Genomic DNA, 16,177 nt, shown 5'->3' on the forward strand with positions numbered 1-16,177 from the left:
TTTTTGTGTCTAAAAAGATCCTTGCTGCAACAGTTGAATATTAGGGTAATGCAGAAAGTACAACTACTTACTTACCATGTATCTAAGTTTACAAAGGCTCATCTCAACTTCTTTATGTAGGTAAAATCATGAAATAAAAATAGCTATTTGGAATTCAAAAATGAATTTCTGTCTTCAAATTGAAAAGGTACTTTGAATATGCTGAAATATTCATCAAATTCTAAGCCGCTCCTTTTCAAATTCATAAATGTAGCAAGCAAGAAACCGCCTTAACAGACAGGAGCTGGCACCTAAAAGGTGATTACCATCGGTTCACCTTTGCCATATCCACGCGGTTTGCCAGATTAGTGTATTTCCTGCACCAGTGAGGTCAGCGTCTCAGGCTCCCGTCGAGCGCACCGCTCTGACTCGCCACTCTTGCGCAGAATACCGCTCGGCTCGGCCACAAGCGAACGTCCGCCCGGCGACCGGCGCCCGCGCACGCATCACATCGACAGTGACAAAAAACAGTGATCATAAAATTAAATTGATCGTGCAAAGTGGTACTTCCCAGCAAAGACCGGACCCCTCGCGACAACTCCCAGGTATTTTTAGAGCAGTCGTGCTCTCATCCAGAACTGGTTTTCTAGCATAAGATCGCGAAAGTGACTCGAATATCTTGTTAATACCGATACCGGTACAACGTGCAAACATATTGTTAATTTTATTTATCATTTTTTTTATATTACAAGTAGTGCAGAGTTAGGACTGCGAAGGGCAAGAGTAAGTACTACGGATAGTTCCTTTGAGATAAACAACAATCTATTATTAGCAGAACGTGTCGGTTTTATTTACGCTTCTGCATTGCTACCAAAATTATTGTACAAAACATTGAAACTGAAAATAGACTGCGTAATATAAACAAACAAATTGGTAAATTATAATAAGTGTTTATTTCCCACAGCTCCTAATTGTCACTGTCCGCTTATCAATGTTTCCGTTTAGGTACGTAATTAGGTATGCGTTAAGTGTGTTGTCTGACCACAGCAGATAAGCGCATACAGTGGGACTATTAACGTAAATAAAACAATCGGTTATCTGTTTGCAGGGCGAGTAATGAAATGGCGCGCTACCAGGTCCTGTGTTTAATCATCGTCGCCTCGATGGGTATGTATTATCAGAACAAGAGAAACATTACAAACAGGGGCCCGATTCTCCTAATTTTACTTAATCGTATGTCGATTCACATTCGACTGCGATCCAATCACGACTCGATTACGATTGAAGCGTATGTGGCATTCCGCTATTTTTTCTTTGAAATAAACGTTTTTATTCTTTTCTGTCATTCAATAATGAATCATTTTGTCTGCAAATGATTTACGATTGCGAAATGATTGTACAGCAAACTACTGTATAGACCAAAATCACCAAAATAGCAGACCAATCGCACACCAATCAAATGTCAATCGAATACGATTGGTCTTTTATTAGTAGCAGAATGCCCGATATGGTTAAAACTGCTATTGCGATCATATTGCGATTCGATTTCTACTCGATTTTGACATTATTAACTTAGGAGAATCGGGCCCCAGCACTACACAGAACGATTATTTTATCATTGATCAAGAACTTGGCACAGAAATCATCACATTCGGCCTCGTCTCGGCGCACATTGCCATGAATACATATTAACAGCTTCAGGATATCTCTATTTAACTGCCTGTTTCAAACTTTAAACACAACACTTACGGCTTCACCCTTCCTACTGAATGTTTGAATACAAAACTTGCTAAGGAAGTTCTCAAAGCAGCTTTTCACAACAAAAACTTTCTATGTAGCTACTAGGCACGGAGCTACCGAACAAGATATTAAATAAGCAGACACTACTATTAAACTAGTTTACGACGTTTGTTCATCACGAAGTCAGCCCTATGCCTGTTTGGGACTTAACCTACTCAATTTAATTTCAATGGCTCGTTCTAATTAATATTCATTGCAATATGCTACCACTTATATGTAGTATCTACCTAGATAGAACATGTTAAGTAAGTAATTCATTATCTCAATACCGACCCCAATCTTGAGAGAGCTAAGTTGGCTTGCTGTTCCTAGTGTTGACGATCAATGAATCGGCATCTAGCACTTCAAGTATTTTGATATACTTCTAGAGTGAGTGAGTCCTGATAAGTCGCTATCTCAAGAAGCACTCGACCACTCACCACACTTTACAGTAGACTCATTATTTCGGAACTAATGGCGCTTTAATTGTATACAATTTGTTACTCCCAAATTCCGAGAACAAAATCTTTTACGTGGGCGTGATTCATGATTTCGATGATCTTAGCGGTGGAAGCGACTCATAAGGAAACAAATTCTTATTATCATGTAAATATACCTTATAAGTGACATCAGAGATACAAAATATATGAGTGTCGTCTGTAGTAGTAAGAAGCGTAAAATTATTTACATAATGATTCATAGCAGCTGAGTATTTGCTTCTCAGGTGGCCGTGAATGAATGAAGTTTATGTTTCATACGTTTACCTCATTGTGTCCTTTCTATTCGTAAGATCATTGAGAGCATGGTCCTAAGAAGCGAAACGATGTTAAATGGGACCACATGTCGCAAAATTCTACCAGCAAAAAATCGTTGACAAACATAAAATAGTGTGAACAGATGTGAGCTAACATGTGAGGCCTACTTTTACTCTTAAATAGATATGCAATTGTTTATACGCGTACTGATAGCAATACCACATATTTATGTCTTCTAATAAGTTAGTTAAAATACAGCCTACGCAGTTGTATAGGCAAATCGTGACCATGCTAAGTTGGAGAAGGGACGCAAGTCGATTATTCCCTTTCCCGGCGCAGGTCACCGGTTCAATGTAGTACATGCATAACTATTTTATAGCCGAATGGAAGTTTCTGCTTTGATTATAACTGACCTTTGAGACCGTATATGTAAATGAAAGCTTAAGGCGGTTGTCGTTGGTGCATTATGCTAGTGAGAATGTAATCAAATTGTTATCTGTAGGTTTGTTTTGACCATATATTGTCGTAAGGTTAAGCACCTTTTGATGTATTTTATCGAACATATCGACGCCTCCACTCAATCTTTATTTATAAATACAAAATCACGTGTATTGCGGTCAACTTTGCGAGAACTTTTCAATATAGGTAGGAGATTCCGCCGTCATTTTACGAGTTACTGGTTTTTTCTGCACTGCGATTAATGTTTATATTTTTTTTTTCTGGAGTTGCAGTACTCTCCTGCTAATGATAAACTACCTATGTATATCTATTTCACAAAATGCTTGTAATTGTAAAAAAAATGGGATATGGTGGATAGAAGTGTAGATAGGCATACATTTCCAGTAGTCAAAACTCTGAAATTCGATGAACAAGAAGACAAACAAAGTTATCAGTAACAACAGTACGTGTTACGATATCATAATAAACTAAAATAAACAATGGTGTGACCTACCTAAACAGATAATGGAAAAACAAGGCAAGTAGGTGAAAACAAGAAGCCACGTAAATCTAGTTAAACTGACGAGTTCTTGTAATGGCCCAAAAACATTAACGTTTGTTCAGTTATGACAACAGATACATTTAGCCTATTTATGCGGGTCTGTAAGGAAATCTTGAATTATATCTATGATGCTGAGAAAATTGTGTAATAGTGCTTCGCTTGAGCATGTAAACCTATTAGGACTTTTGTGTTGGGCTGCTTTTTGTTACTATGGCCATACTATAATACTCGTAATTTACCAACTAATTAAGGCGTACTTGGGTTCGAATTAGAATATTTATGATTGTAGATACATAATGAACCTCAGACAGAGCAATTTGTTTTAAACATTGAACGTCCATTTGTGTTTTATTATTTGATTAACTGATGAGTACCTACATATTTGCTAATCATTGCCATACCTGTTTGATTATATTGATCTGTAAATATAGTTATGTGAATGTTTATATGAATTCTGGCTGTTACGCTAGAGGAATCAATTGGATTATGCTTGCGTGTACTCACTTATAAATTATTGATTAATTTAACCGCGCATGGTTTCGAATCAATTAATTGGTTTCAAATGAACTCTTCGTGAGTATGTAGTGATTATACGCGGAAGCGTTTACCGTTCTTCCGACAAGGACCGTGAGAATGGCGGCAATAGATAATACCATTTATAAGTATTGTTGAAACACTATGGAATCAATTTTTTAAATAATGGCTCCGCTCGGTAATCTATTGCTGACGGAAACTACCGCGATGGACGCGACCATTATGATCAAGATAACTTAATTGCTGGGCCGCCCAATTAGTTGCACCTTGCCATGACGCATCAACGACACAAAGACTTTACCGAGAATATGGTAAATCTGTCTTCTAAGGTGCATCCGTGTGTTAGGGCAGAAATGAGGAAATACCCAATCATAAGTGACATTATTATGATGTAATAATGATTGATTACAGTCCTTGCCGCTAATACATAGGTAATCATCTGATTTCTTTGAAAAGATGCAAATGGGACTTCTATGCAGTTCACTTAAAATGATTGATTGCTATTTCCTTTTCCTTGAAATAAGTTACGAGTATTCAGGAGCCGGAAATTCTGACAATCACACTTATCAAGGGATATCTGGTCGAAAAGGTCAGATACCAGTAGGTCCTTGGAAAAGACTATTATACGGTATAACGGTCTTTACTAGGTATAACTTATACCTAGTACTTATTATGTCCAGATAGGCAGGATGCTGACCCCTACTCAGATGAAAAAAAACTAGGAAGATGTTGATGAAGCAGCAAGCATGCTCAAATCAAAAATTGAAAAGTATTTCGCGTGGCCTACTATATCGCTAATGTAGCTAGAAGATGTCTCGCTTTCATTCAATTGTTAATCATGTTCAACTGTAGGCAATGTATCACACAACGCCTCCGGCTAATATTCTACGTACTAACGAGATCTAGCCGATTTGCTCCGATAAATACTTTCACTTGAGATACGAGGTTACTCCGAACAATGAGACTGCTATGAGTCACTCCATCGTGTCATTCGGAAATAACATATCTACTAAAATATGAGCTCAGACGGCGTCTCGGTAGTCCGGGAAACCGGATTTAAACACCGTTAAGTACACACATTAACTTAAAGCTGCGCCTGACCCACTAATTGAAGTGCTGCCTGCCTGCCCGGCGACAAGAATGTTTGCATTTAGATAAGTTTAAAGTCAACTGCAGTTCGTTCTCCACTATTAGCTAACAACTTAACACTAGCATTAAATCTCTGAACATGGTGATAACGGTTTTTTAACATTTCCAAATTCAAAACTTTCACATGGGTCGTGTTAATTGAATTGTGTTACTTAGCACAACACTTTGGGTTAATCTACAAGTAAAATCTGTGTACAGCATTTATTATCGTATTCCAGATATAAGAACATGTTACGGCGAGAACTCGGCCACGCTGAAGGAACAAGAAAGTACATTACCGGAGCTCGCGAAGGAGGTAGAGGACAACAGTCGTTACAAAACACTAGAAGCTAACGCAACTGTTCTGAAGCTTTTAGTTGATGACAAAAATGGTGTCAGCAGGTACCTACAATTACTATTACGAATAATTGGTTTGTCTAATTGGAACGAAAACAATTACTACCAGCCGTTCTAAATTCCAAAGAGTGCGCTAACTTTATTGAAAATAATTCAGGAATTCAGTAGTAAAGTCAGTTATAATGCAATCTGCAGGTCAGAGGTGTTCGACATGCTTCACTCCAGAGATGACAATGAGAAACACATAGACCTGCCCAGTTTCCCTCAAGACACAGAGGATGCTCGCGCGGAGGTGTCTTTGATACCTGATGCCCAGGCAGAGTTCTTGCAAGGTAGGTACTAATTTGATACGAGTTTTCTACCAAGACACTTGAACCCTGGATCACAAAAGACCACAAGAACTGATCAAACAATGTTGACCAACGAACTCATGTTATTTTTTTCAGTCACTGGCGAGGCAGTTCGTAAAGATTCCCAGAAGGTGCGGTACTCTGGCATGCGAGGAGAGCCCATCGGTGCCGCCGCTGGCATCATGGTCGTGGTGACTTGCAGCATCGTGTGCCTCGCCTACACAGCGCTCATCGTGTGGAGGAGGATATACTTGTAAATACAATCCCTTCAACTCATATAAATACAACTCATTCAAAGTAACACAAGTAAAGGAAGGGCTAAGGATTTATACGTCCCAAGTTTACATAGAACGTCTATTGTGTGGTGTAACATGATATGCGCGTTCCCGAGACGCGGTGCGTAGGAAGCGGTCAACTAGGACGGAAACCGCGTTATGCTAAGTGAATATAACCCTCTTGACGACGCAAACGCCGAACAAAGACTTCATAGCGGTTTATTGTTCATTTTATTCGATACAAACTTTTAAAGCCTTTAAACATGTTGGATTTAATTTAACTTAAATAGAATTTATGCTCTTTCCAGAAAGCGTAATGGACTCAAGCACGAGCTTCTACGAAATGAAGAGAATATCGCCGAGACCAGAATAGAAGTAAGTTTATATATTGGTTATCATCATTGACCATCTCATAGCTTCAAAGAAGCCTTCTAATTTATTTATTCCTGCAGATAATAAAGTCATTGTTCTGTAGAGATTATTGTCTTTTTTATAGTTATACCTAGGTAAAGACCGAGAAAACTGATCAGTTAATTGTCGATTCATTACTTAATTACCTACATTGTATAGGTAGTAAACTGGTATGCCACAAGGTAGCATATTGGTGTCATCGAAGTTTTGAAGTACTACCTGTTTTATTTTAACCTTTTTCAATATTTGAATTCCCTGATCTATGCGGGCTGAAGTAAAAGTCCCTTTTCAATCAAAGAAGGCGCGAGGCCAAACTGACGCTGACGTGCGTTACCAAGTTGAAGTTAGAAAGGTTACTTGAAAAGTGACTCGTTGACGACCTTCACACTTAATTGAGATATAATGAAACTTTATCCATGAGGCCACAACTCTGTCATTGTTTTTATTTTTCAGTGTCTTTTGCACAATGCCAAATTGTTTTTATTTTAATTAATACCTACATACTTTATTATGAATGACTGTCTTCTGTTTCAGCTGTGAATTTTATGAAAAGAAGAGCCCTGAACATTTTACTCGATTTCCCCGGCTTCCTAGTTTCGGTGGCACATTTTCTGAGAAGCTTCAAGACTGAATTACGTTAAAATTCCGTAGAATTAAACATCATTAGGTAGATACTAAGTAGGCCTAATAAAATATGTATAATTTTGCATGCAAACAAATAATTGTATTCCTAGAAACTAAATGTTACAAGAAGTACAGAAGTTATGTTTATTTTTGATAAAACATGTTATTGATAAAATATGTAATTTATCATTTCGACGGTGTATGATATAACATAATATCTTTTGGTATATTTACACTAGCAAGTCGTGAATTTCAGTATCTTTATTTTTTTATTGATGTTGTAATAACAGACTCCTGATACTAGTCATGGCAAACGTTTTTCAGCCGGAAATTGCAGGAAACATGTAACTCATTTGGTCAGACGTAAATTCTTGCACTAGCAATTAAGTCGCTTACGTAAAAATATTTGATTGTATCTCTATAAATATTTATTCTATCGTTTGGCAGCTAGTTGTAACGATATTACGTATTTTCTTATTATTATTTACATGCATAATATGTAATAAACTTTGTACGTTGCAAGTTATCAAATAAACAGTGCCATAAATCTTATTATTTTGAACAAAACTGTACACTAACTTACAAGTCATTTTCAGTAAATGTAATTTTTCTAGTACTTTTTTATTGGCATGTTTAAATATTTATTTATATTTTAAAGTCAGAACATGTCTGTGATGTTTTTAATTAAGACAATTTGGTAATAAACATTTTTAAGATTATCAGTTTCTTATTTTATTTCACCAAGTAGGTATAATAAAAATTTGTTACTAAAGATAAACTATCAACGATAGGTCTAATTTGATACGCAGCAGAGGTCATCGGCCTATGTTTCGTCGCGCGACCGTCTACAGTTCAGAAGAAACGAATCATTTCGAACTTGAAATAAAAGATAAGCTTATTTCTATAACAATCCAATTTTTTATTGATCTCATTTTAAGTAAAATACTAAGTTTATAATGTTTAATACTATGACCACAATAAAAATAGCCACGAAAATAAACATCAAAACGTAAAAAATGTAACAAAAGTAAACTTAAAATTAACAATTGTTCTTACGGGTTATTACGAGCATCTTTGTTATTACTGTATATGATTTAAATTCTTTGTTTAAAAGGGCAACAATTTTTGTAATAAATATTATTATGATCACAATTTGTATATCACCATGTTACATATTTTTGTGTTACTGTTCACTTGTTCTCCTTATGTTTGACAACAACGGGTCCGGTGTTATCACCGGTTTCCTTGTTATGGGCACCATGGGCTCCGTCACAGTAGGGCCACTGAAACAATATAAAGATTACTTAGAAAACTTGCAGGGGATAAGTCCAAAAATTCAATATAAAACCTTATCAGACCAATCCTAATTTGATAATGTCAACAAAATCAGCTGAAAAACTGATAAAATATCTATATGGGCCACATAGTGCGACTGGTAAATAAAACACACAATGCTACAATTATCTTAATAATTAACATTGCTGCCAGAGCTGTACACATTATGTAACATGATGATAATAAAATACATGAAGAAGGAAACTATGGTCGGTAATTAATAATAGTCTAGTTAGTTCAGTTCAATTAATTATATTGCTCACATGGAATAGTTTTAGTGAACTATTCTGCACACCTATTTACAATCCTAAGCCTCCTCCAAATTTATTTGGGCACTACTTCAAATAATCCAGGCACTAGCACTATTTTTATATTAAATAATATTTTAATTTTATACTGTTTAATGTCATGGCTTTCTGTTAAGTAATCTCAGATTCCATAATTTAACTTTAATTAGAAATTAATTATTTCTAATGTGAACTTTTATAATATTCAATGTCTTACTTCTGGTGTCACTAGAGGTGACACAGATCTCAGGAGATCAACTTAGATAACATGATTTACATTTCATAATATATGTATTTGTTTTGTAAATAATACTAACGTTTTTGCTCCTCCAACAGCGGCACAGAGACACCTTCTCCGTAATGTCCTCAATGTCTATGAAATCAACTACTTTGTTGATATCCTTCCTAATGGCAGGGTTCACATGTCCACTTCCATTAGCCTGAGCCTTCTTTATTGTTTGGTAAGAATAATAGGAAATACCCCCCACTACAGCCGCTGGTGGAATTAATGCTAGCCAATCCCTCACTGAAAAAAAAACACGAAAATCATTAGACAATGTGATATTAAATAAGTATGTTAATTTAAACCAATGACCAACTAGTTACTGTAGTAATGGAATAGCATGCTGTTTAATTTGTCGTGTCTCAAAGGTAAGATAAATCATTAGACTTGAAAGTGTGTCATTGAAAATAAACTGAGCTAAGAGGAATATAACAAAACAACCTCAAAAATAATTCACATAAAAAAAGGTTTTCTTGTAACTACATAGAGTTCAATATCAAATGCATTAGAAAACATAACTGTGTAGTTCTGGTAATAAACATGTACAGTTATCAATTTTATCTGCAAACTATCTAGAGCAAAAATTTTTTTAAGGAAAATCCAAATACCTCCCACTTTAGAAATTAGTGCCACAGCATAGGCATTTAATTTGGATTCACATGGTTGAACATTTATCTTACCTCCAAGGCGAAACCAGCCCCCAAATGAGTCTGGAATAGGCAATCCAGCCAAATAGTTGGGAATGGTAACTTTCACTAAGTTCGAGACAATGTACATTTTTATAAGTTTATCTTATATCTTTGAAAATATTTTTAATACAACAGCAGCCTCACTGAAGCGGCGCCGTCCACTAGCCAAATACCTCGCAGATTGCTTACAGCACCGCAAATAAGTTACACAATCTCAAACCGTCACAAAATACTATGTTCAACATACTATACTTCCTTTCCATGGAACCCAAAGACACCAACCTTTTTTTTTTTTTTTTTTTTTCTCGGGGGAAATCCTCATGGACTTCCTCCGCCTGGGGAGAGGCGGAGGGGTGTGCCGGACTCTTACCGGCTAAAACCCCCCTGTGTCCTCCTTACACGTGGGCGCGGGGCCGCGGGAATCCAAATTCTTCCGCAGCCCCAAAGACACCAACCTGCACCAACCAATCTTTACATCGATGGTGGCGGCAGTTTCAAAAATTTTACCAAACACACAAAATTTATCAAAAAATATTTTAAATGTAAACAAACTCATGACACGAAATATTTACTAAGAGAAATAAATACTTATTGTTTGCACTTCATATTATTTACTTAAAACGTGATAAAAATTACAAAAATACAACCAAAAAAATCATTACCGTGTGACATTGACATTGACTTTAATGACTTTGTTTTTAGTGTTACTACAGGTTATTTTTCAAGAAATTCAGTAACACTTCGTAGAATATACGTCTGCGAGTTTGCCTCCAAAATTGAACTATAAAATAAATCACACATAACATCTTCTTTTTAATTTTTGAAGAAGGATTCTCGCCACAGAGTGTTTCTGGTTAGCACGTGTGTCTAGAATTTTTGTTTATTTTGAGTGATTTAGTGCCTTTTTGTGACTTGTTTTTGTTTTTGTGTGTTGTCCTTGTGTGTGTTTCTGTGTGTGAACGTTTTTTTTTCCGCCAATTTAAGTAAGTCTTACTAATATGGACCGCAATAAACCGCCTGACCCTGATCCGCCTGACATCTCTCTTGCGCCGCCATCCCCTAACTATCCACTTTCCCAATTCGCAGATGTTGTTTGCAGCATCGCGGATTCCCAAATCCCGTCCCATTCCGATTCCCAATCCTCATCTCACCAGAACGGTAGGAAACGTTCTGGAGATGAAAACAATGCGCCGAATCACATTCCGTCTAAGCAGCAGAGAAACCAAATAGGTCGCAATAGATACTCTGCCACCGATAAAGCTCCGTTCATCGTACATGTCTCACGCTTGGAGTCCCAGCCTAATGCAGGTACCACATTACACCCTGTAACTTTTGGCATGTTCTTGGTGAACAACAGAATTGGTAACATAGTTCGTGATGGCGTCAAGAAAGTAGGTAGGAACAGAGTTTCTGTCGAATTTTCATCCCCTCAGGATGCTAATTCATTTCTAATAAATGGAATTCTTTCAAAAAATAGTTATGTTGCCATGATTCCCACATTTAACATAACCCGCATGGGTGTGGTTACTGGTGTGCCTACCGACCTCACAGAAGAAGAAGCAATGAATTACCTCACTGTGCCCTCTGGATGTGGACAAATTCTTAAGGTTCGTCGTATTAGCAGGAAAATCTTTAGAGATGGTATACCTGAATTTAAGCCTACCGAAACTTGTGTCATTACTTTTGATGGCCAAGTCCTACCAACAAGGATATACTGTTGTTATACTTCTCTTCCAGTTTCCCAATATGTCTACCCCACCATCCAGTGCCGCAAGTGCTGCAGGTTCGGTCACGTGGAGTCTATTTGTCGCTCGAAACCACGCTGCAGTAAATGTGGCCACGATCACCCTGGTGATGGTTGCAACATTTCTGAGGGCGAGGCCTTCTGTGTACTATGCTCTGGTAATCACTATGCGAATAGCAAGTCATGCCCGGAGCTTGGTAGACAGAAAGCTATAAAGAATATCATGGCTGAGAAATCACTTTCATATGCTGAGGTCAGCAAAACAATCCCACCTGTTTCTCGCAATTATGCAAATGCTGCAAAATCATCATCTCAGTCATACCGCAAAACAGTTTTCTTAAAGCCGAAGACCCACGCTCCCCTCTCACCTTCTTACGACAAAGTTGCTCATCAGAACATTATAAATTCTCCTCCACCTTCACAGCCTAATGGCTGCGCCCTAAATAACCCCTTCGCTGGTTCCAATCATTTATCTCCTATTATTGAAATTCTTAGTAAAGTACTTACAACTATTCTTTCAAATAATTCTGAAATACCGTCCAACGTCGCCCATCAACTTGTTACTCTCCTACTAAATATTAAGAATGGCGCCTCGCCAGGTATTCCTACAGTGGAATGTGAGGAGCGTGTTTCATAAGAAGCATGACCTCATATTCCTTCTCAATAAATACAAGCCCTTGGCTTGTTCCATCGCTGAGACTTGGCTTACCCCGAGCCTTAGCTTTCGCATGCCACACTTTAATATTTTGAGATGTGATAGGTCTGATGGATATGGAGGGTCGGCTCTCCTCATTAACAATAGAGTACCACTCTCGACCCTCTCCCTTCCGGTTCTGGATGGTGAGTTGAACATTGTTGCAGCTAAATTCGAGGGCATAACAGTAATGTCTATTTATATCTCCCACCCCCGTCAAAATTTTTTAGCCTCACTAAGAAACGTGTTCAATAATGTAGATGGGCCTATGTTAGTTATGGGAGATTTCAACTGCCACCACTTTAGGTGGGGCTCCAACCGTTGTGATGCGTTTGGGGAAGGTTTAGTAGAAATCCTCGATGACCTAAACCTGTGCATCTTAAATGATGGTTGTCCTACCCGTAAATCCCTTCCTGGGCAACAAAAGAGTTGTGTAGATCTCACATTCTGTTCTGTAGAGTTGGCGGCATCGTTCCATTGGGAATGTACTGCTCTTACGCATGGTAGCGACCACTACCCCATTGTTGTTACTTTATTAAATAAAACTTATCTAGAGAAAAGTTCTCCTCCACTTCTGAAGTACAACCTATCTAAACCGGATTGGTCAAGGTTTGCTTCTCTATTGGAGGAGAAAATTAGTCTTCTTCCAAATTTAACTTCTGCTTTCCCTCATTCTTCTGGTCACCACCATGCTAAGAGCTGTTATGAGGCATTCGTGTCAGCTATAACCTCCAGTGCTGATTCCACATTCCCCCTGCGTAACGGTGCCAAAAGCATAATTCCATCACCTCCGTGGTGGGATCCAGATTGCACAGCCACGATTCGAGAACGTAAAGAAGCCGAAAAACGGTACAATGGAGCGATGAACAACGAAAACTTACTACAGTACAGACGAGTCTATGCCCGATCCCAACGGCTTCTTCGTAAGAAGAAACGTCGTGGTTGGGTTAAGTTTTGCACCTCTCTTTCTCCCTCCACTCCAGTGTCCGCAGTATGGAAGAGCATAAACCGCTTCAGACGTGGGTGCTCTCCATCAATATCCTCCCCCATTACTAGACAAACCGCTGAATCCTTTTTTAATAAAATTGCTCCAGCCTACGTCCCTTTGCCTACAGAATTTGATCACCCGCCTGTGGGTGTAGTGGATGACCCTCTGGACGAACCATTTACAATGGATGAATTGAATGCGGTGCTTCGTCATGTTCGGGACTCTGCCCCGGGCATTGATGGCGTTCCGTATTCATTTATAGTTCATGCTAGTTCAAACGCAAAATCATACTTTTTAAACATTATAAATTACTGTTACTCTTCTGGTTGGGTTCCTGATCAATGGAAAATTCAAATCATTATTCCTCTTCTGAAACCCGGCAAAAATGTTGATGATCCGAATGGCCTTAGACCAATTGCATTGTCCTCGGTCTTGGTCAAATTATTTGAACATCTGATTAAAAATAGACTTGAGTGGTTGGTCGAATCTAGAGACTTACTGCCGAGCCATCAATTTGGCTTTAGGAAGGGTCTTGGCACAATGGACAGCGTGGCAACATTAGTTACTGATGTTCGTACAGCCTTTTCCAAAAATGAATCGGTTGTAGCCGCCTTCCTAGATATTTCCTCCGCATATGACAGTGTCCTTCTTCCCATTCTCAGGCAGAAACTGCAAGAGCTGAGTCTCCCGGTCAAGATGATACAAGCCATATGCGGACTTCTTATGTCGCGGTCGTTGGTGCTGAGGGTGCAGGGTGAGGTATTTGAGGAAAGATACGTATGGAAGGGTCTTCCCCAAGGCTCTGTACTTAGCCCATTACTGTACAACCTGTACACAATTGACATTGGTTCCTGTTTAAACAGAGACTGCTGCATTTTGCAATACGCCGACGATCTGGCGCTCTATGTAACCAATGCTTCAATTGTGGACGCTGCTTCATCACTCTGCCTTTCTCTGGACTCTCTGCACCAGTGGCTTCTAGATCGTGGTCTAACACTATCTGCTCCAAAAAGCTCGGTTGTAATCTTCTCTCGGAAGCGTCTGATCCCTCGGGTCTCTATAAAAATCCAAGGTCAGGGCGTTCCTGTTGCTAAGAAGGCTAAATTTTTAGGGGTCTACCTTGATTCTAAATTGACTGGTACTGAGCACTTAACTTACCTGGTGAAAAGGTGCGAAAGGGTTATATCTATATTAAAAGTCCTTTCTGGTGTATGGTGGGGGGCTCACCCTTACACCATGAAATTGATATACAACGCGTTAGTCCGCAGCATTTTAGATTATGGCTCATTTGTATTGATCCCTTGCAACAGGGGTGCTCTGGCAGTATTAGATAGGCTTCAGTCTCAATGCCTTCGAATCATCTCAGGTTGCATGAAATCCTCTCCCGTCAACGCCTTGCAGGTAGAATGCGCCGAACCTCCTTTAGCCCTGAGGAGGCAATATCTAGCTTCCCGATTTCTATGCCGTGTGTATCCCAAAAGTTTTCATCCCCTCATCCCTAAACTTAAAGAGTTAGATTCTCTGTGCAGATCTTCCAAGTACTGGGAACACAAAGAAATACCACTCATCTTGAAAACGTTTCGCCATTTGCAAAATTTGAATTGCCCCATATCCCAATACCCCAGATTACCTCTCTTCAACTTTTCTTATGAAGTCCTCTGTTTTACTCCCAAAATATATTATAATGTCGGTATCTCCAAAAAGTCCCCTTCGGCTAATTCTGCCTTCAATGCGGTGGTGGAAGAACGATGGCTTGGGTTTCAGAGGTTTTTTACTGATGCTTCCAAATTAACATCAAGCAGTAACACAGGTGCTGCGGTTTACTATCAAAATTCTAAAATTATTTTAAAATTTAAATGTCCAAAGGAGTCCTCTGTATTTACAGGCGAGTGTGTGGCATTATTGGAAGCTTGCCTGTTCATTGAATCCCACGATATCAGCTCAGGGGTTATCTTTTCAGATTCCTTGAGCTGCCTACAAGCCCTTTCCCAAAATCCATTTAAAAGTAAACTCCAAAGCCCAATAATCCTTAGCATTAAAAAGTCCCTATTATCTTGTAGCATCCAACAAAAAGAGGTCCATTTAGTATGGATACCTAGCCACTGTGGTATCAAGGGTAACGAATGTGTGGACGCCCTGGCTAAAGATGCTTGCACATCAGTTACAGCCGATCCTGCGCACTTCTCCCTTCAAGGGTATGACCTGCTGAACCTTCCAAAAGCGCATCTTGAGACTGCATGGCAAGAGTATTGGAACGTTTCCAGCAGTAAAAAGGGTAAATACTTTTTTAATATACAACCCTTAATTCAAAGTAAGCCCTGGTATTACCATTTTAAAAAGTTCCCTAAGCACGTGATATCGGTTTTTAGCAGAATCCGTTTAGGACATTGCTGCACACCTGTTTTTCTGCGCAAAATTCGTGTACAGGACTCGTCTCTCTGTGAGTGTGGATTGGATGAAGGTAGCTTGGAGCACATATTTTTCAGCTGCCCTATAAACTCCTCATCCTTCGACCTATATAACCGCCTCATTAAATTAAAGATTCCTGTACCAATCAACTTCCCTTCCCTTTTAACATTTTCCTCTCCAGAACTGATCCATATCCTATTGATCTTTATCCTCCAAAATAACATTAAATTGTAGACTTTGGTCAATTTAGGCCACTGTCTATGTGGTTGTGGTATTTTTATTTTTTATTTCTGTGTATATATATGTTTTGTTTTATACTTCTATGTACTAACAATATATCAAGTTTATTTATGTGTTTGTTTCAGTGCCGTCCTACTAACGCAACAAGTTCTACAATAAGTGCAAAGTTTTCTCCTTTCAGTTTTTAAAATTGTTATCGTACCTACTTGCTTCTCATATCACTTGTCAGTGGCAGAATCGTCGACATCAACATCGACGGCAGAGATTGCCAGAAACAAAAATAGAATAGAATAGAATTTTTGAAGAATAGGTGGTA

At 38.5% G+C, this 16,177-nt stretch overlaps 3 protein-coding genes across 9 annotated transcripts; 2 read left to right on the forward strand and 1 right to left on the reverse strand.

The window, feature by feature from the left end:
• Positions 1-400: 400 nt before the first annotated feature.
• On the forward strand, positions 401-7,914 carry LOC124631932. The gene is made up of 7 exons (XM_047166568.1): positions 401-584; positions 1,088-1,146; positions 5,415-5,577; positions 5,728-5,864; positions 5,979-6,135; positions 6,466-6,532; positions 7,103-7,914. Exons 2-7 carry the CDS (start codon positions 1,101-1,103, stop codon positions 7,106-7,108), a joined length of 576 nt encoding a protein of 191 aa, XP_047022524.1. The 5' UTR covers positions 401-584; positions 1,088-1,100; the 3' UTR covers positions 7,109-7,914.
• Positions 7,915-8,087: 173 nt separating this feature from the next.
• Positions 8,088-10,040, reverse strand: LOC124631933 (CDGSH iron-sulfur domain-containing protein 2 homolog). Its single transcript, XM_047166570.1, has 3 exons — positions 9,778-10,040; positions 9,132-9,340; positions 8,088-8,475 (listed from the first exon to the last, which is right to left on the reverse strand). The coding sequence occupies exons 1-3, from the start codon at positions 9,872-9,874 to the stop codon at positions 8,383-8,385; spliced, it is 399 nt and encodes a 132-aa protein (XP_047022526.1). The 5' UTR covers positions 9,875-10,040; the 3' UTR covers positions 8,088-8,382.
• A 575-nt stretch (positions 10,041-10,615) lies between these two features.
• On the forward strand, positions 10,616-16,157 carry LOC124632095. 7 transcript variants are annotated; one of them, XR_006984581.1, is made up of 3 exons: positions 10,616-10,639; positions 15,374-15,487; positions 15,987-16,157. XR_006984581.1 is itself a non-coding variant. In XM_047166760.1 (3 exons), exons 1-3 carry the CDS (start codon positions 10,785-10,787, stop codon positions 15,998-16,000), a joined length of 438 nt encoding a protein of 145 aa, XP_047022716.1. In that variant the 5' UTR covers positions 10,776-10,784; the 3' UTR covers positions 16,001-16,157. The 7 variants fall into 7 exon arrangements, 2 of the variants coding, with proteins under 2 accessions (XP_047022716.1, XP_047022717.1); XR_006984578.1 differs by lacking the exon at positions 10,616-10,639 and adding an exon at positions 10,667-10,769; XR_006984580.1 differs by lacking the exon at positions 10,616-10,639 and adding an exon at positions 10,719-10,737.
• The last annotated feature ends 20 nt before the right edge of the window (positions 16,158-16,177 follow it).

Source organism: Helicoverpa zea, chromosome 7 (genome assembly GCF_022581195.2).
Source record: "Helicoverpa zea isolate HzStark_Cry1AcR chromosome 7, ilHelZeax1.1, whole genome shotgun sequence".
NCBI lineage: Eukaryota > Metazoa > Arthropoda > Insecta > Lepidoptera > Noctuidae > Helicoverpa > Helicoverpa zea.